The 26,134-nt window shown below is 38.7% G+C and overlaps 1 protein-coding gene across 8 annotated transcripts in view; it reads left to right on the top strand.

Moving 5' to 3' along the window:
* MAP3K20 (mitogen-activated protein kinase kinase kinase 20) overlaps positions 1 to 26,134 on the top strand; it is a 186,523-nt gene that overhangs the window by 65,791 nt on the left and 94,598 nt on the right. For all 8 annotated transcript variants that reach the window (XM_043577070.1, XM_043577065.1, XM_043577069.1 and 5 more), the window contains exon 3: positions 22,975 to 23,062. In XM_043577070.1, coding sequence (XP_043433005.1) covers positions 22,975 to 23,062 — 88 coding nt within the window. The remainder of the gene's footprint in view (positions 1 to 22,974; positions 23,063 to 26,134) is intronic.

Here is a 26,134-nt window from a genome sequence, read left to right on the forward strand (position 1 = left end):
AGTAACCAGGCTACCATTCAGCTTGCCCCAGAACCACCCTCTAGGTCAGAGGGTCTAAATCCTGGCTGCCTGTTAGACTCACCTCAGCTTCTAAGAAGCACCTATGCCTGGGCCCTACCCCATACCAATGAAATCAGATTTAAGTCAGAATGTTAGAGGTGAAAGGACTTTAGATCATTCATTTCTGTGCTTTTTACCTCCACATTTTGACATTTTATCAGTAGGTAAACTGAGACCCCTACTTGCACAGCTATCGGGTGTCAGAACCAAGACTAAAATGCCGATCTCGTGATTTGATTCTAGAGTTCTCTCCATACTCAGGTCAAATAAATATGTTAGAGTATTTACTGTGTACAAAGTCAGAGGCACAAGTGTAGTCATAGGTGAGTTTATTTATCCACATGTACTATCTAGAAATGTGTGTGCATGTTCATCTGTATACATGTGTAGGCGTGTACATCTATGTGATTTTGAGAATTAATATTCATTTGTAAGAGAGGCAGTATTGCATCATGGTTGAAATCATAGTCTTTCCAGCCAGACTGCCCGGTTTGAATCTTGGCTTAACTGCTTCTTAGCTATGTGCCCGTGGGCAGGTTACCCAAACTCTCTTCTTTGGTTTCTTAGAGATAAACTGGAGATAGCAATAGTACTTACTTCATGGATTAAATGAGTCAGTGGATCTAATGTGATGAGACGGTGTTGATACACAGGAAGCTTTCCATAAGTATTCGGTAGAGTAATGTATGTTTAAGGGTGTATTCAGCTTACAGCTTCTGGAACTCCATAGTTTTTGCATTCATTGACTAGAGAAGAATTATAATGGTGATAGTACTTATGTGATGTGGTTCATCTGTATGAAATCCCTTTCTCTCAGCCTTAAAGATGTTTGTGTAGCTTCCTGGATGCCCTTATCAGGGTCTACACACTCATGCTTTATAGTTCACGGTCTTCTGTCTTATGAAAAACATGCTGCTGTTCTAAAATATTTTCTTCTTTATCTCTGGGCCCACTATTAACATCTCAGCCATGTTTAGCTACGACTTTCTGTGTTTTGCTAAATGCCTCGGGCTGCCAGAAATGTTGCTCTGATGCAGGTTGGAATTGGCATCAGTCACCTCCAAGTTTATATTTATTTACATGCAAAACAATTCTTGTTTCTTGAGAATCATAAGTAGTTGATAAATAGTATTATAAAGAAAATCTTGAATTATTTTCTCTGGGACTTTTCATGATGAAGTCTTTTACATGAGAAAAGTTCCACCTAGAGAACTCAAAATATAAACTGACGCCTGTCCCTGATCCGTTGCACAACGCTGTCAACTGGCATAGAAGAATGGATCCATTTACAGTGTCCTTAAGTACCATTTATCAAATGCTTTTAGTGGAACTCTTTTTCTTCCTTTCTGCTCAGAAGTATTAAGGTATTAAGTAGAGTCACAGTCAGATTAAGGACAACAACTGATTCTTCAAGCAAAGAGAAAAATCAGAATTTGGAGTGAAGTGGTGTTTGGAAAGGAGATAAAAATCTGAGCTGCAATGGATATAGCAAGCCAGTTCAGTTCAGGAACACAGGAAGTTACATAAGTCAGCTCTAGTAATTTGAAATGATTAGAATGGGCGATCATGAAAAGTAGTTTCCTGCTAGAGGAGATCTTACGGCTCCCAAGGATATAGTGAAGGTACCTCCTGGGCACAGCTGCCCAAATAGACCCCTACTAAGGTAGCTTTTGTTTTATGTGTTCAGAAATTTCATCTTAAGAGTTCAGAGTGTAGTGGACTCAGGACGCTAAATCACTCTCACATATTTGACTGTGACTGAAGAATAAAATCAACTTGCTGATTTAAAAACTTTTCTATTTGTAGGTGAGTTATGTGGGAAACAAACTCACAAAGACCTTGCTTTGTGAGTATGGATTTAGAGCAGGAGGAGTTAGTAATGGGAATTGAATATATTCTAATACTACTACATTCTGCTGATAATCTGATTTATCTACCCTTCAACAGGAGGACCCTTCTCACTGGGGAAGTTATTATTCCTTAACCCCTTCCCTACATCTCTTCTCCCTGCCAGTGCTTATTATCTCTCTGTTTTCTGGGCCATTATGGCTGACCGTGTCTCACTATCACCAAATACACACGTGCATGTGCACATACACACACAGTACTCTATAAAATATCTTAATACTTTCAATGAAGTTATTTCCTGTCTTCCTGACCTAGAATGATCTTTCATTTTAGGGTCACTCGGCCTGTCACCAGTGTCACCCATTTAGATCAATCATTTCTCAGTTCCTAACAAAGCATCACCTGGTGTTAACCTGTCATTGGGAGCGATCAATCACAGGTGGGGTGACTATTTCTTGGAATATACCTCAAGGGATAACTTTATGAAGAGAACAGTTGGAACAGGTGACCTTTAAGTTCCACATGGTAGGAAATGAATAACTCTTTCACCTCTGTACACCTCACTGATTCTGAAAGGTCTCTTTGAGGTAACTAATATGTTTTTGTTCTGTTTTGTTTTGTTTTTGTTTTTACTTTATAAGAGTTGCTTCTAGTGAAATGCGACCTGAAAATCAGCTTGGCATATTGTCCTGTTGCTGTTAGCAATTCCATTACCTACTTCTCTTCTCCTGCGTATCTTGCACATTCCCAACCAAACAGAGGTGCTACTGCTGTTCCTCAGACTTGCTGCCCCATGCTGCCTCTCCACCAAATCTCTTGCTATGTCTTCTGCTTGGAAGGACAAGCCTTTCCTAGCTATTAATCCAAATCTAAACCATTATTCATGGTCTAGTTGAAGCTTTCTAGTACCCCTCACCTTCACCAAGTGTCCCCATGGATCCTCCATTGCACTTTATTCTTCTGGTGGTTGTGTTTCATCTTGTTATTATACACTTTTATTTTCCCTTTGATGTTGTGTAAGCCCTTGACAGTAGTGGCTTATTTATTTTCATTTGACTTACAATGCCTGTCCCATCCTTGTTTTCATTCGTACCCGGATATAGCACAAGTATAGAAACTAAAGATAATATCAGAATGTTAAGGGGAAGCATGGTTATATTGAACTTGAAAACTCAGAATAGAAACTGTGTAGGATATTTAAAAGAAAAGATCAGAATTCAGATATTAGGGAAATTTTAACAATAGAATAAAAATCCAGCCAAATATAATGGGATTTAAGGGGTGAATAGAAAGTGAAGAAAGAGAATTTAGGGTGAAGTATTATTTCAAGAAGTTTTGATGTTTAGGAATGTAGTCTGAGAAGAAGATGAGAGTCAAGGAAGATTGTTTCTTGGAGAGGTGAAACTCAAGCATTTTTTAAAACCTAGATGATCACTTAGAAAGAGATGAAAGATTCCAGAAAGGACATAATTGATGGTGCAGAATATCCTGAGGGAAGAAAGGGAGACATAAAGAACACAGGTGTCAGGGTAAGGTCTAGGGGAAAGGAAGGGTATCTTTTTCTCTGAGACAGAAAGGAAGACAGTAAGTGTAATGTAGGAAAGCGGAAGACAGCTCTGCCTGTTTCCCCAGTGTAAGAGTATTCCTAGTAATCTGAGGATGACAAGGGTTAGAACAGCAAAAGGATGTTAGACTTGGCTCAGGAATATTATTTATTTCTCAATATCGACATTGTCTATCTTCCCCCAGTAGACTGTAAACTCCATGAAGTCAAGGGTTTTGCTATCTTGTTCATCACTATTCTCAGCACCAAGAAATTGTACCTGGCACATAGACAATATGTGTTGGACGAATGGAGGATTAAAAGGGGAGTCAGTTGAAGATACTCAAAATCATTGCTGTCATCTTTTAGCTTTCAGTAAGTGTACAGACTGTAAATACACCATGTTAATTCTCTCAGGACATTTCTGTCATAAGAGCTTGTCTAAAAGCACTGAGAAGTATAGAAAGATAATTATTGGATTTCTCCATACTTAGAAATGGTAGGATGAGAATTAGAGCTCTATAGAGTGTGGGCAGTATTTGACCAAGGGGTGTAAAGTTGTGTGTAGTATCCTGAAGATCCTTTTATTAGACAGAATCTTGATCACAAATAGCATGGTACATACAGCATTGACTATTAGTTGTTTACCCAATATATATTCTCCTTGTCTTCCTTAGGATTCATGTGTTGTTAGATGTGCTCCTGCAGCATAAAACTATATTCTCCATCTTTCCTGAAAGTAAGATGAGATTTCTGAGAAAGCTCTTTATTTATTTTTTTTTATTAAAAAAAAAATTTTTTTTTCAACGTTTATTTATTTTTGGGGACAGAGAGAGACAGAGCATGAACGGGGGAGGGGCAGAGAGAGAGGGAGACACAGAATCAGAAACAGGCTCCAGGCTCTGAGCCATCAGCCCAGAGCCTGACATGGGGCTCGAACTCCCGGACCGCGAGATCGTGACCTGGCTGAAGTCAGACGCTTAACCGACTGTGCCACCCAGGTGCCCCTGAGAAAGCTCTTTAAAGGAGGCTGATGTAGGAGGAAACTCTTACGTGCTTCCCTCCCTCCTGCTTCCTGGAACATGAATGTAATGGCTTGGAACCCCAGTTTTATATTGTAACTATTAGGTGACCTTGAGGATGCAAGCCAGTGCTAATGATGGTAGAAGAGTATAGTTGTGCAGCAACCATATTGAGCTTCCTGCGGCCTTCTTATTTTGAGACAATATAAACTATCTTGTTTAAACTGTTATTTTGGATCTCCGTTTCTTTCAGGAGACCTCAGTTGGTTAGAAAGGAAAACGAAAGGAATTAAGGAAAAAGAGACCTCAATGGGTCAACGAAAAAGCAGATATTGGGAATCAGGATAAGATGTTGAGGTCAGAGAGGGGTTTCTAAGTTTGAGATGGGTGGGCAATGAAAAAGTCTAAGGGATGGTCATAGGTTGCTAAAGTAGAATGCTATTGAAGTCTCCTAGAGAAGAGAAAGTCAAAGAAACCGTTATTTCTATATGTAGATCGGTCAACAAGAGTTTGCCCTTCAATTAGACCAGTGTTTCTTTGAATTTGATTTCATGGGCCACCAAGGATCTATCTGTAGATCTGGAATCTTAAGGACTCTAATTTGAGATGCACTACTGAATATTATTATATGGCTTTCTTGCCAAAATTATTTAAAGCAACTAATAAAGATACAAATTGTGGGGCACCTGGTGGCTCAGTCAGTGGAGCGTGTCCCTCTTGATCTTGGGGCTGTGGGTTCGGGCCCCTAAGTGGGTGTAGAGATTACTTAAAAATAAGGTTTTAAAAAAATAAAGATACAAATTATAAGATTAAAAAATTTAAAAATATGAAAATGAGGGAGAGAACAAATATGGTGAGAAACAAAATTGAAGTGGGAAGGAAGCTAACACAAAAACACCCCCATGAGGTTCTCTGTATTGTTAGATGTGGGCAGCAAATTTGGATATAAGCTTTTCTAGCAGTCAGCTTGAAAAACGTAACATGACAGGTTGTTACAAAATCACAGGAGCAGTGGGATAAAAACAAGTCAGTTCAGGAAAATTAGAAATATTTCTTTTATTAAGCCTATTTTGCTTGAATTATAACTTTGCATGATTGGATTAAATAATAACATCAAATATTTTCTTTCAAACGGGAGGAGAATATAAAGACAGTTTTCGGGAGAGCCACAATAAACAAGTTGACACTATACCCCAACATCAGGGTAAAAAGTGAGTATGTTCAGTTGGGTGGCTCTGCCCAATGCCAATTATCTGTGTTTTCAGCATGACTGTCTTTGCATAGATATAGGTAAATAACCAAAAGACTGGAAAATAGGACACGTCAAGAAAATTGGTAAGAATTAGAATTGTTAGGCTTAGGGGAAACGATAATGTAAAAGATTAGCCTTCGGATGTTATCTTTCACTGCCTCTCCTGAGCACAAATCACTTAGATTTCAGCAAGAAGATTAGTAAAAAGAAAGGTTATCGTGGTTGGTGGTGATGGTTATTAGGAACGGGAGGCTCTTTTCATCAAACCTTGAGAGGAGAATGATCTTTTGCCTTTAATAGTGGAATTGCTTCAAGGTGGGGCTTGTAGTTGGGTACAGTGAAAGAAAAGACTGGAACACTGCAGATCCCTTCCATTCTTCAGAGTCTGAATCCAGATTATTTTTACTCTATATTTGTTAGGGTTTGATATTTTAAAAAAATCATCTGGCAGGTGTCACATACATGCCTTTGTCATTAAGTTGTTTTGAGTGTGCTGACAGAACCCAGAAATAGTCAAATCATTAATTTAGCTGAAGAATCCAGGTATTCAAGATACTGTCTAAGTGGAGTCTAAGGTATTAAAGGACTTTTCAGACCATTTTAAAATTAAATTTGTCTGAATTCTTCTAAATGATTTTGCAGATTTCCATAATAAATGTGGCAAACATTTCTCTTATGGGATGTAAATAATCAAACTCTGTTGCACTGTAGAGTAATATTATAAAGCACTTAACTAATCAGATTGTGAGAGTCGCTCAAAATTTCTAACCATGTAATTTTTGCATAGAGAGAGGGTACTTCATGCTGTGCAATTAACTGGTTTTATTAGCTATAAATTTGGTTGTTGCTAGCTGGCCTGACGGGCTAGTGCCTGTGGAGAATTGGATCTTGGTTTTTGACGTGTTACTGCATGGTCAAGTGTCAGGAAGGCATGGAAATTTGTAGTGGGGGCAGAGGCCCTAAGAGGGAGTCAGTGAAGAATTGTTTCTCACACCTCTGTAACTAAAGAGAGCTTTGAAATTGTCTAGGCCTGTTGTCGTTTTTGGATGTTCTATAAACTAACATTCCATTCTGTATTCAAATAAGGTTTATAAAGCAAAATGGGATGGTTTAGTGATTGTAAGTAGGGCTTTGATGTCAAACTACCTGTGTTAAAAAACCTGGCTTTGCCATTTATTGTGCCCTTGGGCAAATTTTAAAATTTCCTTGTGCCTAGATTTCTTCCCCTGTGTAAGGGCAATAGTAGTAGGCCCCAGGCTCATGATGTGCTGTGAGGATTTGAAGGTTCAGTCAACGTGACCTGCTTGGCCTGGCTCATAGTAGGCACTCAATAAATGGTAGCTCTTATTGTGGAGCTTATTTGTGTCTGCAAATTGGAATGTCTTTGAGAAAGGGCAGCTTACAATAAAAGATGTTTAGATGGGGGCACCTGGCTGGCTCATTTGGAAGACCATGCAACTCTTGATCTTGGGGTTGTGAGTTGGAGCCACATGTTGGGTATAGAGATTACTTAAATAAATAGATAAGTAAACTTAAAAAAAATATTTAGGTGAAAGGACTCCTATTTTTATTGGACTGCATTTTTTTTTTGGAGAGAGGGAGGAAATACATAAAAATATGTAAAATATATTAATTAAAAATATAAAAAATATATAGAGGTGTAAGATATCTAGATTCAAATTTTATTAGACTTTGACCCGGCTCCTGAAGTGAGCTTACACAAATCAAAGACCCAGTTTTCTTCACTCTTAAACACAATAAAATAGCAAACTTATTTGTGAGGGTCAAATAAGAAAAGAGTTTTGAAAATGTTAAAGTACTGTATTTAGGTAAAAACATGGAAATATTCTTACCTAAACATGGAAAATCACATATAATAAAATAAATGAAGCTAATTAAAACAAGCAGAATATGACAGGAGGATCACTGCTGGAAGAGATTTGAATTTGCTCAGAAGGTTGACTTGAGTCTGAGGATGAATTGATTATCAAGAAAGGGGATGTCAGAGAAAGGAATTAGCATTGGTTGGACACCTGGCATTTGCTGTGCACTGAGATAGGATTACTGTCCCCATCTTACCAATGAGGAGACTGAGGCCCAGACGGGTTAAATAACTTCCTCGTTTATAAGTGGCAGAGCCACTATTCATACTGAAGCCTGTTGGTCTCTAGAGGATGTCCTAATATGCTGTGGTTAATTCAGTTTATCAAATATTTATTGAGTACCCACTCTGTATAAAGCACTATTAATAATACATCAGGTTTTTTTTTTATAGAAATGGATAGAAATTTAAAGCATAAAGGAATTTGAAAGATAATTTTGTCGAGCAAAGTCATTTTCTAGGAAGAGAACAAGGCCCATGGTGACCAAGGCAGCTTTAGGGTCATCCATTTTGGAATTAGAATTTAAATTCCACTCACCTGTCCTGTGTTTGATGAGATTATATTGCTACTCAGTCTTTTAAAAGCCTAATCCTTCATTAGTTCATACTTCAAGGCTTATTCAAGGGCTTTCTTTGGAGGCAGGATGGGCGGGAGGAGGCTCTATGTAATTTTAGCACCAAGTGGTCTCTGTGACCGAGTTACACGGGGTGTTTTGTGGAAAGCAGGGTGCTTGTAAGTAGTTTTGTCACCCAAACCGAATGCAGATTGCTTACAATGTATTGGGCTTTTTCATGCCATCACAGTGACATTCTCTTGTGAGCATGAAGAATGTAAAATCTCTTAGCCGTTTTATGATTTGGGAAGATCTCTTAAATCCCTGCTCTTGAATCTTCATTATTTGTCTCATTCAGTTTTAGCTGCCTTTCCATCCTGCCAGGTTAGCCTGCCCTTAGTTGGGAATGTGTCCTTAGCTAGAGAGCCGCCTGATCCCTGGATAGGAGCCCAGGCTGCTGTCTTGAATGGTTGCACGTGGAGGCTGCTGCAACCTACTGGGAAAACCACCGGCTTCCCAGCACTGGTGATGTTTGTAATAAATCCCACATGGCTCCATCTTGGGGCCATGGCCAGTGGGTAGAATGATTCGCTTATTTTTTCTTCTTAGTGTTTCTATCCATGTTCCTTCCAGAGAGAAGTCTTTCTGATGTCAACATCATTAGAAATATAGGCTGTATGATATTATGGAACCTGAATTCATTTATCCTTTTTTATTTCCCTGAATACCTAATGGGCAGCGTTTGAACGAGAACCCACAGAACTGTGAGGGTTGCTGCTTGTCATGTGACTGTGTTATTGAATGGGACTCATTAAGCCTAAAGTGAGTCAGAGAGCTTGACCTGTGGGTGACACTCTGGCGATGAAGTATGGGATTGAAAATCATCTGAGCCTACTTTGTAAGTTGTTCTTGTGGCATAGCATTTTTAGGAGCAGAGGGGCTGGTTTTCCATCTTGCCAAACATAAAAGAAATCAAGCTTTTCTTTTAGGAAAATGCGCCTAGCCATGATACTCTTGGGGAAAAAATGCAATTAATTAAACAGCATTTTCTTGTTTTTGACCCTGGTTTTTGTGGTCTGATGCATGGAAATCCTTTGATTACTGAGATTGAGCGCTCTGCCTCCATTATCTTTATAATCAGAGCCTAAAGTAGAAGGGAAGTTCTTTCCACCTGTGTCTTGCCTGTAAGAGCTAGGTGTTTTGACCTTATAGACTTGTAAATACTGTTTTAGGACATTTTAACTCAAAAACTTTACTTTGTCCCTTACCTTCTGCTGCTAATAAGTACAATGGTTATGGGCCCTGCAGTGCTAAAGAAAAGAGTTATGCTGTACTGACTGGTGGCCGAGTCAAATCCATCCTGTTCATTAAGAGACCTGGCTGAATTGCTGTGGACTTTTATGACACTGGCCCAAGCTGGCTGCTTTAACGGATCACTAAAGACAGGGTGACTTATAAATAGCAAGCATTGATTTCTCATAGTTCTGGAGGCTAGGAAATCTGAAATCAAGATGTGTTAGCAGATTTGACTTCTGGTGAGTACCTGCTTCCTGGTTCATAGATGGCCATCTTGCTGTGTTCTCACATGGTGGAAGGGGAGAGGGCACTCTCTGGGTTCTCTTTTATAAGGGCACAGTCCCTTTCATGAGGGCTCTACCCTTATAACCTAATCATCTCCCAGAGGCCCCACCTTCAAATACCATGACACTGGGAATTAGACTTCAGCATATGAATTTCTGGGGGATACAAACATTCGGTCTATAGCAGGGAGCGTCTATACCACAGTGTTCAGGGAGAATAGTAGGTACGGAAAATGTGTGGACTTGACAAAAGGCTGGCTTACTTTCAGAGGTGATTTTGGAAATAGAGTCGATCCTTGAACATTTGGGGGTTAGAGATGCCAATCACCTTCCTCCCCAAGCACAGTCAGAAATCAGTGTATAGCTTTTGGCTCCCCCAAAGCTTACCTACTAAAAGCCTACTGTTCTCTGGAAATCTTACCAATAATGTCAACAGTTGACTTACACATATTTTGTATATGTATTATATATCATATTCTTACAATAAAGTAAGCTAGAGAAAAGAAAATGTTATTAAGAAAATCATAAAGAAGAGAAAATACATTTAGAGTCCTGGACTGTATTTATATATGTAAAAAAAATCTACCTATAAGTGGACCCGTACAGTTTAAAACTGGTCAACTGTATATGGTAAATGTATTGGGTATAATACGAGAAATGGAAGATTTAAGACTCAGCAAGGCTTTACATTCTCATTCTGAAAAAGTGCAATGTCAAAGCAAGGGCATGCATAGGGAATAACAAAGCAGGAAAGGACTCTCAAGGAAGTGTGTTCATGGGATTGCACTGGACTGCAGAACCTGCAAGAGGCTACGTACAAGCCTTCATTTTGAAAGTTTAAATCAACAATGAACTAGTGAGCATAAGTTTCAGATGGGGCTTTTGCTGTGGTTCTGTAACTGATTGTCATTCCTATGAAATAGTAGCCTTAGTAATAGCCCTTGTACATGTGAGAAAACAGTGCATCCTGAAGCAGATCTGCACCCTCTGGCATCTTACTCTTCCACGTTGCGGCTCAGAGTAAACATTTACTAATGTAGACTCTCCACAGCAGTCATTTCAACGCACCAAGTATCATTATTATCAGATACTATATGTTCTTCAGGTAAAATTGAATGCTGCTTATATATATAAACTATTCGACCTTTCTCATATGGTGTTATGCCAGACATTGTAGAGGATGAGCAATGTAGGAAAGGCTTCCCTAAGGGGCCACAGAAGCAGATGTAAACTGTGCGAGGAGATCATTTAATAAAAGTGCAGATACTGAGTAGGTTGAAATCAATCTAGATTTAGGTTTTCAGTACATACATCTGTGATCTCATGGCCTCTCTGAATCTGTGGCCTTTTTCAAGAATACCCTAGGTGAGGGGCGCCTGGGTGGCTCAGTGGGTTAAGCGTCTGACTTCGGCTCAGGTCATGACCTCACAGTTCGTGAATTCGAGTTCAAGCCCTGCGTCAGGCTCTGTGCTGACAGCTCGGAGCCTAGAGCCTGCTTTGGATTCTGCTCATGTTCTCTTTCTCTCTCTCAAAAATAAATAAACATTAAAAAATAAATTAAAGGGGCACCTGGGTGGCTCAGTCATTTAAGCATCTGACTTCAGCTCAGGTCATGATCTCAGGGTTCAAGCCCTGTATCGGGCTCTGGGCTGAAGAGCTCAGAGCCTGGAGCCTGCTTCGGATTCTGTGTGCCCCTCTCTCTCTGCCCCTCCCCCACTTGCATTTTGTCTTTCAAAAATAAATAAACATTTTAAAAAAATTAAAAAAAAAGTGAACACTGATTTGTTCCAGACCCATGTCAGGAGACATTCACAGCTTACAGGCTAACTACCTATTTTTTATATGTCTAGGGTAGTTCTAGGAAAGTAGGGAAAGAGTTTTACTTCTTCCTGATCCAGTCCTAGAGAAAATAAAAATTTCCATGCAAATAAATATTTTTATTTTATATTTTCTGGTCATATATATATTACACGCATATATTGCTTTTTTGTGATTAAAAAATTATATGAGCTCATTGTAAAAATTTTACAAATACCTAAAAAGTTAAAATTATTTATGAGTCTTTTTGCTACCTAGATATAACCATAATCAATATTTCATTTCTTCTCAGTCTCTCATATATATACAATTTCTGTTTTTATTTATTAAAAAATTTTTTTTTATGTTTATTTCTGAGACAGAGAGAGACAGAGCATGAGTGGGGGAGGGGCATAGAGAGAGGGAGACACAGAATCGGAAGCAGGCTCCAGGCTCTGAGCTGTCAGCACAGAACCCGACGCGGGGCTCAAACTCACAAACTGTGAGATCATGACCTGAGCCAAAGTCGGACGCTCAACCGACTGAGCCACCCAGGCACCCCAACAATTTCTGTTTTTAAAGAGCGTGGGATCATTTCCTATCTTCTTGAACTTTGAGGGAATATACTGATCCTGGATCATATTGGTGCTCTGGAGACAAAGCAGTCTTTGGAGAAAGTCTTTTGACTTTGATTTCTATAGCATTGATTTCTGCTCTAATCTTTATTATTTCCCATCTTCTCTTTGGGGTTTTATTTGCTGTTCTTTTTCCAGCTCTTTAAGGTATAAGGTTAGGTTGTATATCTGAGACCTTTCTTCCTTCTTTTTTTTTTAAATTTTTTAAAATATATTTTTTTTTTATTTTTGAGAGAGAAAGCACAAGTTGGGGAGGGGCAGAGAGAGAAGGAGACACGGAATCTGAACCAGGTTCCAGGCTCTGAGCTGTCAGCACAGAGCCCAATGCTGGGCTTGAACCCACAAACCACAAGATCATGACCTGAACCGAAGTTGGATGCTCAACTGACTGAGCCACCCAGGTGCTCTGACCTTTCTTCCTTCTTTAAGAAGGCCTGGATTACTATATACTTCCCTCTTATGGGGAGTATATAGCACTTTTGTTGCGTTCCAGAGGTTTTGCGCTGTGGTGTTGTCATTTTCATTGGCTTCCATGTACTTTTTAATTTCCTCTTTAACTTCTTGGTTAGCCCATTCATTCTTTAGTAGAATGTTCTTTTGTCTCCAAATATTTGTTATCTTTCCAAATTTTTTCTTGTGATTAATTTTGAATTTCATAGTGTGGTGGCTTGAAAATATGCACAGTATGATCTCAATCTTTTTGTACTTATTGAGGGCTGATTTATGTCTCCGTATGTGATCTATTCTGCAGAATGTTGCGTGTGCACTCCAGAAGAATGTGTATTCTGCTGCTTTAGGCTGAAATGTTCGGAATATATCTGTTAAGCCCATTTGATCCAATGTGTCATTCAAAGCCATTATTTCCGTGTTGATTTTCTGTTTAGATGATCTATTGCTGTAAATGGAGTGTTGAAGTCTCCACTATTACAGTATTTTTATCAATGAGTTTCTGTATGTTTGTGATTAATTGATTTATGTATTTAGGTGCTTTCACGTTTGGAGCATTAATGTTTATAGTTGTTAAATATTCTTGGTGGATAGACCCCTTAATTATGATATAATGCCCTTCTTCATCTCTTGTTACATCTTTATTTTTTTAGATTTTTTTTAATGTTTATTTTTTTTTTGAGAGAGACAGAGACAGAATGTGAGTGGGTTGTGGCAGAGAGAGAGGGAGACACAGAAGCAGAAGCAGGCTCTAGGCTCTGAGCTGTCAGCACAGAGCCCGACACGGGGCTCAAACTCACAAGCTGTGAGATCATGACCTGAGCCGAAGTTGGATGCTCAACTGATTGAGCCACCCAGGAGCCCCTACATCTTTATTTTAAAATCTAGATTTTCTGATATAAGTATGGCTACTCTGGCTTTCTTTTGGTGGCGATCAGCATGATAGGTTGTTCTTCATCCCCTACTTTCAATCTGAAGGTGTCTTTAGGTCTAAAATGAGTCTCTTGTAAACAGCATATAGATGGATCTTGTTTCCTTATCCATTCTGTTACCATATATCTTTTGATTGGAGTGTTTAGTACATGGACATTTAGAGTGAGTACTGAAAGATATGAACTTATTGCCATTGTGTGGCCTGTAGAGTTGGAGTTTCTGGTGATGGTCTCTGGTCCTTCTTAGTCTTTGTTGCTTTAGTCTTTTTTTTTCTTTCTTTCATCTTTTCTCCCCTCAGAGAGTACCCCTTAAAATTTCTTGCAGGGGTGGTTTAGTGGTCATGAACTCCTTTAGTTTTTGTTTGTCTGGGAAACTCTGTATCTTTCCTTCTATTTTGAATAACAGCCTTGCTGAATAAAGAATTCTCAGCTGCATATTTTTCTGATTCAGCATGTTGAATATATCCTGTCACTCCTTTCTGGCCTGCCAAGTTTCTGTGGATAGGTCTGCTGTGAACCTGATCTGTCTTCCCTTGTAAGTTAAGGACTTTTTTTCTCTTGCTGCTTTCATGATTCTTTCCTTGCCTGAGTATTTTGTGAATTTGACTATGATATGCCTTGTTGATGGTCGGTTTTTGTTGAATCTAATGGGAGTTCTCTGTGCTTCCTGGATTTTGATGTCTGTGCCTTTCTCCAGGTTAGGTAAGTTTTCTGCTATGAATTGCTCACATAAACCTTTTACCCCTTTTTCTCTCTCTTCATCTTCTGGGACTCCTCTCATTTGGATGTTATTCCTTTTTAATGAGTCACTGAGTGCTCTAATTCTTACATCGTGCTCTTTTGCCTTAATCTCCCTCTTTTTTCCTGCTTCATTGTTCTCCATAAGTTTGTTCTCTATATCGCTGATTCGCTGCTCTGCTTCATCTGTCCTTGCCGCCGTGGCATCCATTCTAGATTGCAGCTCAGTTATAGCATTTTTTATTTCATCCTGACTAGCTTTTACTTCTTTTATTTCTGCAGAAAGGGATTCTAATCTATTTTCAACCCCAGCTAGTATTCTTATTATCGTAATTCTAAATTCTGGTTCAGACATCTTGCTTGTATCTATGTTGATTAAGTCACTGGCTGTCATTTCTTCCTGTTCTTTCTTTTGGGGTGAATTCCTTCATTTCATCATTTTGGGGGAAGAAAATTAAAAAATTAAAACCAACACAAAAAAATCAAATAAAAGATGCTAGATTCTAGGTGTGTTTTGGTCTGGCTGTTGAAAGAAGCTTGGTAGAGAAAAAAAGGGAAAGAAAAGAAAAGGAAAATGTTTGAAAATTAAGAAAAAATGAATACAATAAAATAGACTAAAATGAAATGATTAAAGTAGAATAGAATTAAAAATTTACAAAAAATAAATATAGTAGAAAAAAACAATCTTTTTTAGAAGAACAGAAATAAAAATACTTTTTTTTCTCTTTTGGTATTCAAAAATAAAAAGAAAAAAAAAATGAATAGATGGACCAGTGAACAGAATGAAATACACATGAAATTACATCCAGTTTCCCCTAGAAGTTAAACTATGAAGCACTTTATAGTCTGTAAACTAAGTAAGCAGAGAGACATGTAGTGTTCCTCTAGAGCACAGTTGGATGGGGCTTGGTGTAACAGCTCCGTTCTCCATTAGATGGCGCTGCTTAGCTCACTGGGGTGGATTGTTGTGGTACATGTATGCCTGTATGCCTATGTTTGGGAGAGGTGAAAATGGTGTCACCCAGCTACCTGGTCTCTAGCATCAGAACTCTGTGCTCTCGGGGCACCTGGGTGGCTTGGTAGGTTAAGCATCTGAATTCAGCTCAGGTCATGATTTCACAGTTTGTGAGTTCAAGCCCCACACTGGGCTCTGTGCTGACAGCTCAGAGCCTGGAGCAAGCTTCTGATTCTGTGTCTCCTTCTCTCTCTCTCTGCCTCTCCACCACTCACACTCTGTCTCTCTCTCAAAAATAAATAAACATTTAAAAATTAAAAAAAAAAAGAACTCTGTGCTCTCACCAACCAGCAATCAAGCACCCCTCCTCTGTCTCAAGCTTTCATCCACTCCCCACTTATATGCTGTCTGCAACCAAGCTGTCAGCCTGCCAGGCAGTACCTCCCTCCTGAGTTTTATCTCAGATGGGGCTGTGTTTCCAAACCCCTCACTTCTGAGGGCCCTGTAGCTTTGACCTGCTCTCACCCTTTGAGAGGGTCTTGCGGAGCAATGGCTGGTGCCAGCCCACCCCCATGAACATTTGTGTGACTGCACTGCTGCAGATGTCCAGAGACTGCCAGCCTGCCCCAGAAAGTTTGTGGGATCGTGTAGCAGCAGCGTTTCAGGGATTGTGGTAAATCACTACACACATCTGGCACCAGGCTTCACTGCTCCCTAATGTTCTTATTCCAACACCAGAAAACGTGTTTGTTCTTTGGGGTCTTCTGGGACCTCTGCCTGTAGGAAAGCCACACAGCCTCTACCAAATGACTTCCCAGGGTAACCATCTCTCCCTGTGTGGCCCGAGGACCCCTTGGACCTCACTGTCTGCTCCTGAGGATTCACCCTTCCCATCAGAGCTCTGCCGGGTATCCAGCTGCAGAGTTTCAGACTCTGCACTCCCTTGTTTATAGAATCCTAATGGTATTTAAACCCTGCCCTTTCTCCTTTCTCCCTTTCTTGTTCAGTCCCTTATGGGTGTTTCCACTGTTTCTCTCCAGCTGCTTTTAGGAGGAATGCTTTTCCCATATTCTCCCTCTGTCTCCATCCTCTCTCTGCAAGCAAAGATAGCTCCCTGCCCTCTGAAGCTTCTCTCTTCCCCAGTTCATCTCTCCGTGCCATGTTCCTGCTGAGTTCTGTGACTCAAGTTATGCAGATTGTCATGTTAATCCTCAGATCAATTTTCTAGGTGTGCAAGATGGTTTGGTACTGATCTAGCTGCATTTCAAGGATGAGAGAAGCAGACAACTTCCATGCTGCTCCACCTTGTTGGCCCCACCTCCGAAAGCCTTTGACTTTGAATGCACAGTGTGAAGGACACTGCTTCCTTTGAATGATTGAATGAGCTACTTTGCTTTTTTTTTTTACTATCATACTTTGATGGATTCTCTGGAATCTTGGAATAGGTGAGGACCTCCGAGATCAGGTCCCTGGAATGTTTTAAATGTCACATGCACCAGAGGGCAAGAAGGAGCAGTTGACACGGACAGTAGACATATACCTTGGACTTTTTTATACCTACTGTCTTTGTTGTCAGTGTCACATCACAGGCAGAGAGAGGGACCCTGTGTGACACAGTCCTGCTGTTACATGGGGGGGTCATAGCTGTTGATAGCCAGGGAGAAAAACCTGTTCCTAAGGTGTAAATGGAGCCTGCCAGCCTACTGATGTGGGTCTTCATCAACTATTTCTTTCATTAGAGAGTGTTGTTTGTATAGATCAATAGAGTGGTGTCAGTATCTTTACTTTCTTTCAAAAAGGAAGTGAACTGACTTTTATTAATAACATGTCACATAAATACATAGAGACTGTATCAGTGGAATGTAAAAAATGTAAAACAGGCTTTAAAAACAGAATCTTTAAAGGTTTTATGACAGCTCTCAAATATTAAACATATTTAAATTTGGGATTAGGTTGAAAAACTTTTAGTTATAAGCCATGGGGATATAAAATACAGCATGGTGACTGCAGTTAATAATACTGTGTTGTATATTTGAAAGTTGCTAATGGAGTAGGTCTTAAGAGTTCTTATCACAAGAAAAAAGAACTTGTCACTGTGCTGGTGATGGATGTTAGACTTACTGTGACTAGTTTGCAGTGCATATAAATATTGAATCTTCATGTTTTATATCTGAAACTAATGTTATATGTCAATCATAACTCAATTTTTTTCAAGAAGGCAATTTTGCCAAAATAAAAATACGTTTTGAATCAAGGGAAAGGGATTGCTCTGAAGATGAAGCTATTAATTTAAAATGTTCTTTTAAGACTGTTAAAAGTACTTTAAAGGAAGAAAATTAAAACTTAAATTCCCTTAAATGTATTTAAATTATGATATTTAGCTAAATTTAATTTAAATTATGATACTTTACTTCTCTTAATCTCTCTGAATCAGCCATTTGGACCCTGTGTGTTAGTCAACTTCCGAAACCATGGCAGACTGAGCTAATGGCTGACTCATCTCCCCATATAAAGATATAGAAAGGCCAGTTAAATTAAAACTAACAGAATACCTCCTCCCCAGCTCTGTTAACAAACTACAACTCCTCTGTAACCCTTCCCATAAAGGAAGAAGAAGAAGGGAAGGGGCAAAGGAGGAAAGGGGGGAGGTAGAGGAAGAAATCAGCCAGCTGGAAACAGTAGGAACAGTCACATAGCTTACTGTAAGCGCAGATGGGTTCGGACATTTTTGTACTCCCATAAAGACGTTTTTATGGACAGACTGTGGCTACCTCACTTCTGTATCAGATTGGGACTCTTTGTTTTATGGAGTGTCTTTGAGCCAGAGGTAAAATTGTCTGTCACAGAGTTTCCTTACTTCCTTAAATCCTAATCTGGAAAACTGCTTCTTTACCTAAGGATATCTAGACCTTGAGCTGTGTAACTTTGAGATGATTACTCTGTGTGTGTACGTGTATGGGGGTACATATATGCATATAAATAGAAGATCATCATCTCTGCGGAAGTCTAGAATAGAATTATTCTAAACTTTTTTTTTATTGTGGTAAAATATACATAGCATGAAATTTGCTATTTTAGCCATATTTAAGTGTACAGTTCAGTGGCATTAGTTACATTCACAGTGTCGTACAAACATCACTACTGTCTGTTTCCAAATCTTTTCTTAACTCCAAGCAGAAACTCTACACATTAAACAGCATTAGTGTAACCTCTAACCTTCTTTCCTTATCTCTGAATTTTCCAATTCAAGATAGGTCATAAAAGCAGGATCATGCGATATTTGTTGTTTTATGTCTGGCAGATTCACTTAGCAGGATGTGTTCAAGGTTCATCTGTGTTGTAACATACATCAGAACTTAATCCCTTTTTATGGTTAAATTAATATTCCATTGTATTTATAAATCATGTTTTATTTATTCATCAGTTGATTGTATTTGGGTTGCTTCTACCTTTTGATTATTGTGAGTAATGCTGCAGTGAGCTTTGGCATACACATATTTGAGTTCCTAGAATGGCATTTTGCAAACTGAGAAATACATAGATTCTGTATGTAGAAATATTAGGTCATCTGTATTTCCAACATTGATTAAAATTATTATTTCAGGGTAACTTAAGTATACACAGAATAGGGGTGCCTGGGTGGCTCAGTCGGCTGAGCGTCTGACTTCAGCTCAGGTCATGATCTCACAGATCATGAGTTCAAGCCCCACATCAGGCTCTGTGCTGACAGCTCAGAGCCTGAAGCCTGCTTTGAGTTCTGTGTCTCCCTCTCTCTCTGCCCCTTTCCTGTTCATACACTTTCTCTCTCTCAAAAATAAATAAACATTAAAAAAATTTAAAAAAATATACATAAAATAACACTAAGAACTACTTGTGCTTTTTTAAAAAAAAAAAAAGTTTTTATTTTTAAGTAATCTCTATTCCCAACATGGGACTCAGACTCAAAACCCCAATGTCAAGAGTCACATGCTCTACTGACTGAGCCAGCCAGACACCCCAGAACTCCTTACACTTACAGCTCTTATAAAATCAAACCAATTTTCCAGTTAAGTAAAAATAAAACTATAAAATCAGTATAGCTAAAGTGAACAATTTTCATCAATTACATTTACTGAAAATAAATGGGTTTTGCTGATGTTGATAGTATAAAAAGATAAATTTTTTGGCACAATGGAACATTATTTTAGCCATCGTTATTATGTTTCCTTTATAACAGTGAGCTTGTTTTAGACCACTAATCCATTATTTTGATGGGCAGTCTATTTGCTAGAGTATTCCAGAATATAAATCTGGAAAACAACAATTTAAGGAGAAGTTTTTTTGTTACTACAACAGTTTCACCAATGAATGGTTGGCAAGCAGGTTCTTGTAAAGACAAATCCACAGAATACATCCACTTGATATCAGATACTGACTGCTACAGCACAGGTTTTATTTGGCTAATCCCACAGTTATTTCTGTTGGAACTTGCTTGAATTGGTAACTTCATATTACTTGACCTTCCTTTATTGTAAATACCACTTATTTATGTAGTCTGTGTTGATTATAAATAAATTCATTATCATAGAACTAGTATAGCACTCTAAAGTAGTAAAGTTGTTTTCATGATGTTAAATCAAATTCTTAGTTTATTAAATTAGAACCTAAGTCTTATAATGTGAAAATGTCTTTTACTTACTAATTATACCACAAGAATTTAGTTTTTGTTAACTAAAAAAAATTTAAATGAACATGATAGTGGCACACAAGATGGTCGTTAGTTGAACATTAGCATATCTTACCAGCACTTGATAAATTCTATTTCTCCAAGGCATCACTTGGCAATATCTTAAATGTAAACTTGAAAATTAGCTGGAACATTGAAAATGCCATGTAGTGCTGAATTATAAAATGATCATCCATGGATTTAGAATATACTTTTTTTTTTTAAGTAGGCTCTGCACCCAACATAGAGCTTGAACTCATGACCCTGAGATCAAGAGATCTTGAGATCGGTAATCAAATGCTTTAATGACTGAGCCAGCCAGGCACCCCTTAGAATATTCTTGTATTTATTCTTTCTTAATACAAACATTTTTGTAAAGATTTTATTTTTTTAAGTAAGCTCTACACTCAATGTGGGGCTCTACTTACAACCCCAAGATCAAGAGTCACATGCTCTAGCCACTGATCTAGCCAGGTATAAACATTTTTGATGGTCACAGAACTTAGATAGCCAAGAATATACCAAAACATACCAAAGGATAAACACTCCCGTATTTTGACAAATACTAGTCCAGACGTTAATGCTTTACTCACATTGAATTCTAATGCTTCACTTGGAAAGAGTTGATCTGCCTTAAAAATAGTGGGGGCTTAGGGGCACCTGAGTGGTTCAGTTGGTTGAGTGACTCTTGGTTTCAGCTCAGGTCTTGATCTCACAGTTCTGTGAGGTCAGGCCCCACATGGTTCTTTGTGCTGAGCACAGAGCCTGCTTAGGATTCTCTCCCTCTCTCTTCCTCTCTCTTCCTCTCTCTCCCTCCCTCTTTCCCTCCCTCTCTCCCTCTGTCTCTATTCCTCCCCTGTGCATGTGCTCTCTCTCTCAAAATAAATAAATAAACTTAAAAAAAAACATAAAGGGGCTTATGTTTTCCAAACTTCACATGAACTCTGTTTAATAACAAAGTTCATTTATTGTTTCTTTCTTTTTTAAAATGTTTATTTTTGAGAGAGAGAGAGAGAAACAGAGTGTGAGCAGGGGGAGGGGCAGAGAGAGAGGGAGACACAGAATCCGAAGCAGGCTCCAGGCTCTGAGCTGTCCACACAGAGCCCGACTCGGGGCTTGAACTCACAAACCGTGAGATCATGACCTGAGCTGAAGTTGGACACTTAACTGACTGAGCCACCCAGGAGCCCCTCATTTATTGTTTCTTAATAAGAAATAGGATTGCCATATAGATGAATAATTATCTTGCCCAATTAATGAATTTTCCTTCTATTTGGAAAACTAAACTATGAGAAGCAGGTTATTTGATGAACACAGAACCTCTGCACACAGTAGGCACTCAGTGTGAGAGAAATGCTTTGATAGCCCCCTTCAGCACCTGTATCACTGAAAGAAAAACATTGTCAAAGAAACCTTGATAAATGTCTCAACCAGTTGATAATAATTTTCCCTTCTCTTGATTCCATATTGACCTCATGGCAGCCCTTAAATTTCTCTTTTGTGCCTAGTTCTGATTTTAATGAAATCTCAATTCTTATCCTATGACAGAAATTTATAACAAGTAACACTAACTTACATTGTGCAGATTCCCAAAGGGGAGTCCTCTTTCTAGCCAACCCTTGTCCATTTTTCCTTAATTGCTTACGTTCTTTTTTATTTTTTTTAATGTTTGTTTTTCAAGAGAGTGAGACTGTGAGCAGGGAAGGGGCAGGGAGAGAGAGGGAGACACAGAATCCAAAGCAGGCTCTAGGCTCTGAGCTGTCAGCACAGAGCCCGATGTGGGGCTCAAACTCACAGACCATGAGATCATGACCTAAGCTGAAGCCAAATCGACTGCGCCACCCAGGTGCCCCAATTGATTGCTTACATTCTTGATGATACCCTTTCTGGAATGGGGAATTATAAATCTCCTATTTACTTACTGCCAATAACATGCTTTTCATTTAAAAATATTAAATGTTTTCGTACTTAAGTGATTTTATATCTAACTGTATTATAATTCCTGATTAGCAATATTTTATCTCCATAAAACTGGTAACTCCATGTGATTTAGTTAATTTAGAAAATGTTCTTCTACAGACATTAGCAGAAGTAGCTCTGTTTTTCATTAAGTTTAATAAATAAAATTTATTTTTTATGATGTCACTCTGCAGTACAGTTTGCTAATATTTAATACATTTCAAATGTAAAGTATGGCTTCCCTATCAAATCACTGCTGAAGGTCAGGAATCCACCCTTACATCCTTTACAGCACCTTGCTGCATATAGCAAAGAGCGATAGTACATTTGAACGATTAGATAATATAAATGGCTATTACTTGAATCTATTTCAGTAATAGTTAAGAAATCCTCCCTTAATTTTGTCATGATTCTTCACCCAGGCAATAGAAGTTCAGTCTTGAGTCTCTCAGAAGACGTGATGCAGAAAACACCCATTCAACTCTTAGGAAGAGGGCTTTCTGTAAATAAATATGGTATTTCGCCCCTTTGTCCTCCTCCTCCACTATCAGTCATGCTGGCCTGCTAGGGAGCAGTTCTGTTGTTGCCACTTCAACCCCATTTCCTTTTTACATTTTTAGGAAGTTTCAATAGAAATTCTTAAACTTGGGCACCTGGGTGGCTCAGTCGGTTAGGCGTCCAACTTAGGCTCAGGTCATGATCTCACGGTTCATGGGTTCGAGCTCCACGTCGGGCTCTGTGCTGACAACTCAGAGCCTAGAGCCTGCTTCAGATTCTGTCTCCCTCTTTCTCTGCCCCTCCCTCGCTCACACTCTGCGTGTGTGTGTGTGTGTGTGTGTGTGTTGTGTCTCTCTCACAAATAAAATAAACATTAAAACAAACTTTTTTTAAATCCTTAAACTTTCAAGACAACTGCTAAGACAGAGTTCTATCAGCATCCCATACTTGTTGAGCACACATATATCTTTGTAAATGTATGTTAAAGGAAATTGAATAGGAAACCTATTTTATGAGACTTTTATAAAGGTGAAATTTTATGTAACTTTGTATTTGATTTTTGTACAGGCAGAAATACTCAGTGTCCTCAGTCACAGAAACATCATCCAGTTTTATGGAGTAATTCTTGAACCTCCCAACTATGGTATCGTCACAGGTAGGCACGAATCATTTGACTTTTCTTTCCCCAATTACCTAGCTTTAGATTCCTTAATATGCTAAAATGCTTAATATTAGGTTCAGTCATGAATTGTGTGCTACTGTCAGATGTCACTTCTGTTGCTATAAAGCATTAATAAAACTGATTATATCAATATAATTAAGAATGGTGTTTCCACTTCTACCCATGTTTAATTGTGCTAATTATATCTGCGTAAATGCTATTTAAATGCACTCGCAGCTGCAATACCAATATTTAAAGGTGCCGTTTAACTAAAATTTCATTTAATTAGCTGAAATGAGCAATGTTTTTTGTAACTCCGTGACCTTTTACAAATTAAGATTTCTTGAGCTGTTCATGTTGTAATTCTTTGCAAGGTATTTTAATCCCTTTAGAGCATTCTTTCCTCAAGGTCTCTGACGTGAGAATAATATTTTTCAGGTTTGGTCATCTGGGTTGGTAATGACCTTGATCTAAATTATCACATTTGGAGCAGCAGTTTATAACTGATGGGAATACCCTTTCCAGAAAGGAGCACACAGAAAATGTTGCCATATAAAAACAAAGACCCATGTTTTTAATACTTTGTGCTCATATGTGTACAATCCAATAAGCAGCTTTAGGTCTATAATAAGTATAACATTCAATTTTATAATAAATGACTTTGGTCACGTTCTTTATCATGGCTGTTCTTTGATTAAAACAAAACCAACAAGAAACCTTAAAAGATTAACCCTGTCTTCTTCTGCTATAGTGGTAACACCTATAATTTTCTTTACAGAAAGTAATAACCAAAATAACCCTCAATAAAAAGGTTTGGATTCAGTACTTTCTTATAAACGCTCTCATCTAACACTTACAGTAACCCCACAAGATAGGTAAAGTAATTTCTATTTCATAAATTAGAAACTAAAACTCTAACTGAAGTACCTTTCCCAAGGTCATCCAGCTAGTGGTAGATCCACTAAATTTCTCAGATTGACCTTCTACAGAAGCGCCTCTTCTTAAATGCAGCCTGGGCTCTAGACGGCTCAGGGCACCAGTTCTTCCCATCCAAGGGATATGGTTCTGTAACTTCTGTCTTTGAGTAGCAAGCAGTTTAACAGGCTCTTACTCTGATAAATAGCATTTTTACCTAAGTTCTTACATGGAGGGAATTTTATCCCTATTTAGCTATATGTATTTAGGTCTATGCCTAAAATGGGGTAATGTGGCAGTTTCTGCTCTTTCCTATTAACCTGCATACCCAAGAATGAGTTACAGTGTTCGGGTGTAAACCACATTTAACTTACGTCATATTTCTGACTAAAGTTAAACCTCGTCCTGTCCCAGGTACCATATTGTTCCCCGCTCCCTAGTCCATCATATTTACTTTTAACTAGTTGGGTTTACCTTTAAAATCTGAATCCAGTTTTCTGTTCCTCGTTTGTGACTTAAATTATTCTTACCTAGCAGATGAAAGCATGGCGCTCCAAAGAGATTAGATTAGATACTATGCTAATACTATACTATTAGATACTATTAGATTAGAGATAGATTAGATACTGTGCTTCTTGTCTTGTACCCTTGACGTTTAATACTTTTGAGTGGAAGACATTAGCTTTAATGAACTCAGTGGACTATTTATGAAGTTTCGTAGCTTCTCGGGGTGAGGATGAGGAATAGAAAAAGGGACTTGAGTCATGGTGTGAATTCCTTTTTCCAAGAGTTTATTCTGAGTCCCAAGGAGGATGTGAAACACATTCATTGTTAGCCAGCATACTCACCTCGGGTCCTCTCATCCAAAAGAGGAAGAAAGGATCCAAGGAGTTGGATGAGTAAGTTTGATTTTATTTAGTTTTGTTTTTTTTTTAATGGACTAGCTGGTCCTTTATTTCATGCACCCCTCTAGCATCCCGTGCTCATACCTAGACCTGCCCCACATCTTTGGTTATAATTGATTAGCTCTTTTTAGGGGCGCCTGGGTGGCGCAGTCGGTTAAGTGTCCGACTTCAGCCAGGTCACGATCTCGCCGTCCGTGATTTCGAGCCCCGCGTCAGGCTCTGGGCTGATGGCTCAGAGCCTGGAGCCTGTTTCCGATTCTGTGTCTCCCTCTCTCTCTGCCCCTCCCCCGTTCATGCTCTGTCTCTCTCTGTCCCCAAAAAAATAAATAAACGTTGAAAAAAAAAATAATTGATTAGCTCTTTTTAGATCCATGTCTGTTTCTCTGTGGAGCCAGTAATAAGCAACTGTTAACATTAAACATTTCTTTAAAACCACACAAATTTCACAATTGTCAGGTAATAGTAAATTGTGTATTTGTGGCTCTTTTATTGACCTGTGAGGTTGATTATTAAAGACACTTCTTAGCCAAGTTTTGGTGTTTTAAAGTGTATTAATTTGATAAGATTATTTTTGTTTCTAGAAATACTAATTTTGCTTGTTTACAGGTATCCACCAAATAAATGTGAACTTCTCAAATGACCTGTAGCTTAAAGATCAAGCCATGTTCTGTGCGTGGGTAGCGGTCTATTTGCCAACTGAGCCTAGTTGGGGAGATCAGATGGGTTGGGGATGATAACAGCTATTCTGCCTCTTGAAATGAGCACAAATAAGTCTTAATATGGGGAGGTGAAGAGAGAACAGAGAGACAAACAGGCACATAGACCTTGATCATCCAGCTTAGCTGGCTCCCCCTCTTTTGAACTCTGTCAGATTTCTCAGATGTTGGGGTTCTGAGAGGGGAAACTTGAATCCATTCCACTTGAGTTTGTTAACAGAAAAGGTTGTTGCAGCAAGCAGCTGTTGTCACTCATACGGAGGACTTGAAAGAATGATTTGTCAGAGTGTTGGAATAGAATGGACACTGGTATTGGAATTGGGAGATGTGAGGTCTTGTCATGATTCTGCCAAAGCTGCATTGATGGATCTCTGATGATCTACGTCTCAGTTTTCTCCCATGTGAATGAAGGGACTAGAATAGATGATTTCTTGGTGGGAGTGTGTGTGTGTGTGTGTGTGTGTGTGTGTGTGTGTGTGTGTCCTGAAACTTTTCATCACAGACATAAAAAACCTGCTTATAGGGGGACG

This window comes from Prionailurus bengalensis, chromosome C1 (genome assembly GCF_016509475.1).
Source record: "Prionailurus bengalensis isolate Pbe53 chromosome C1, Fcat_Pben_1.1_paternal_pri, whole genome shotgun sequence".
Taxonomy (NCBI): Eukaryota; Metazoa; Chordata; class Mammalia; order Carnivora; family Felidae; genus Prionailurus; species Prionailurus bengalensis.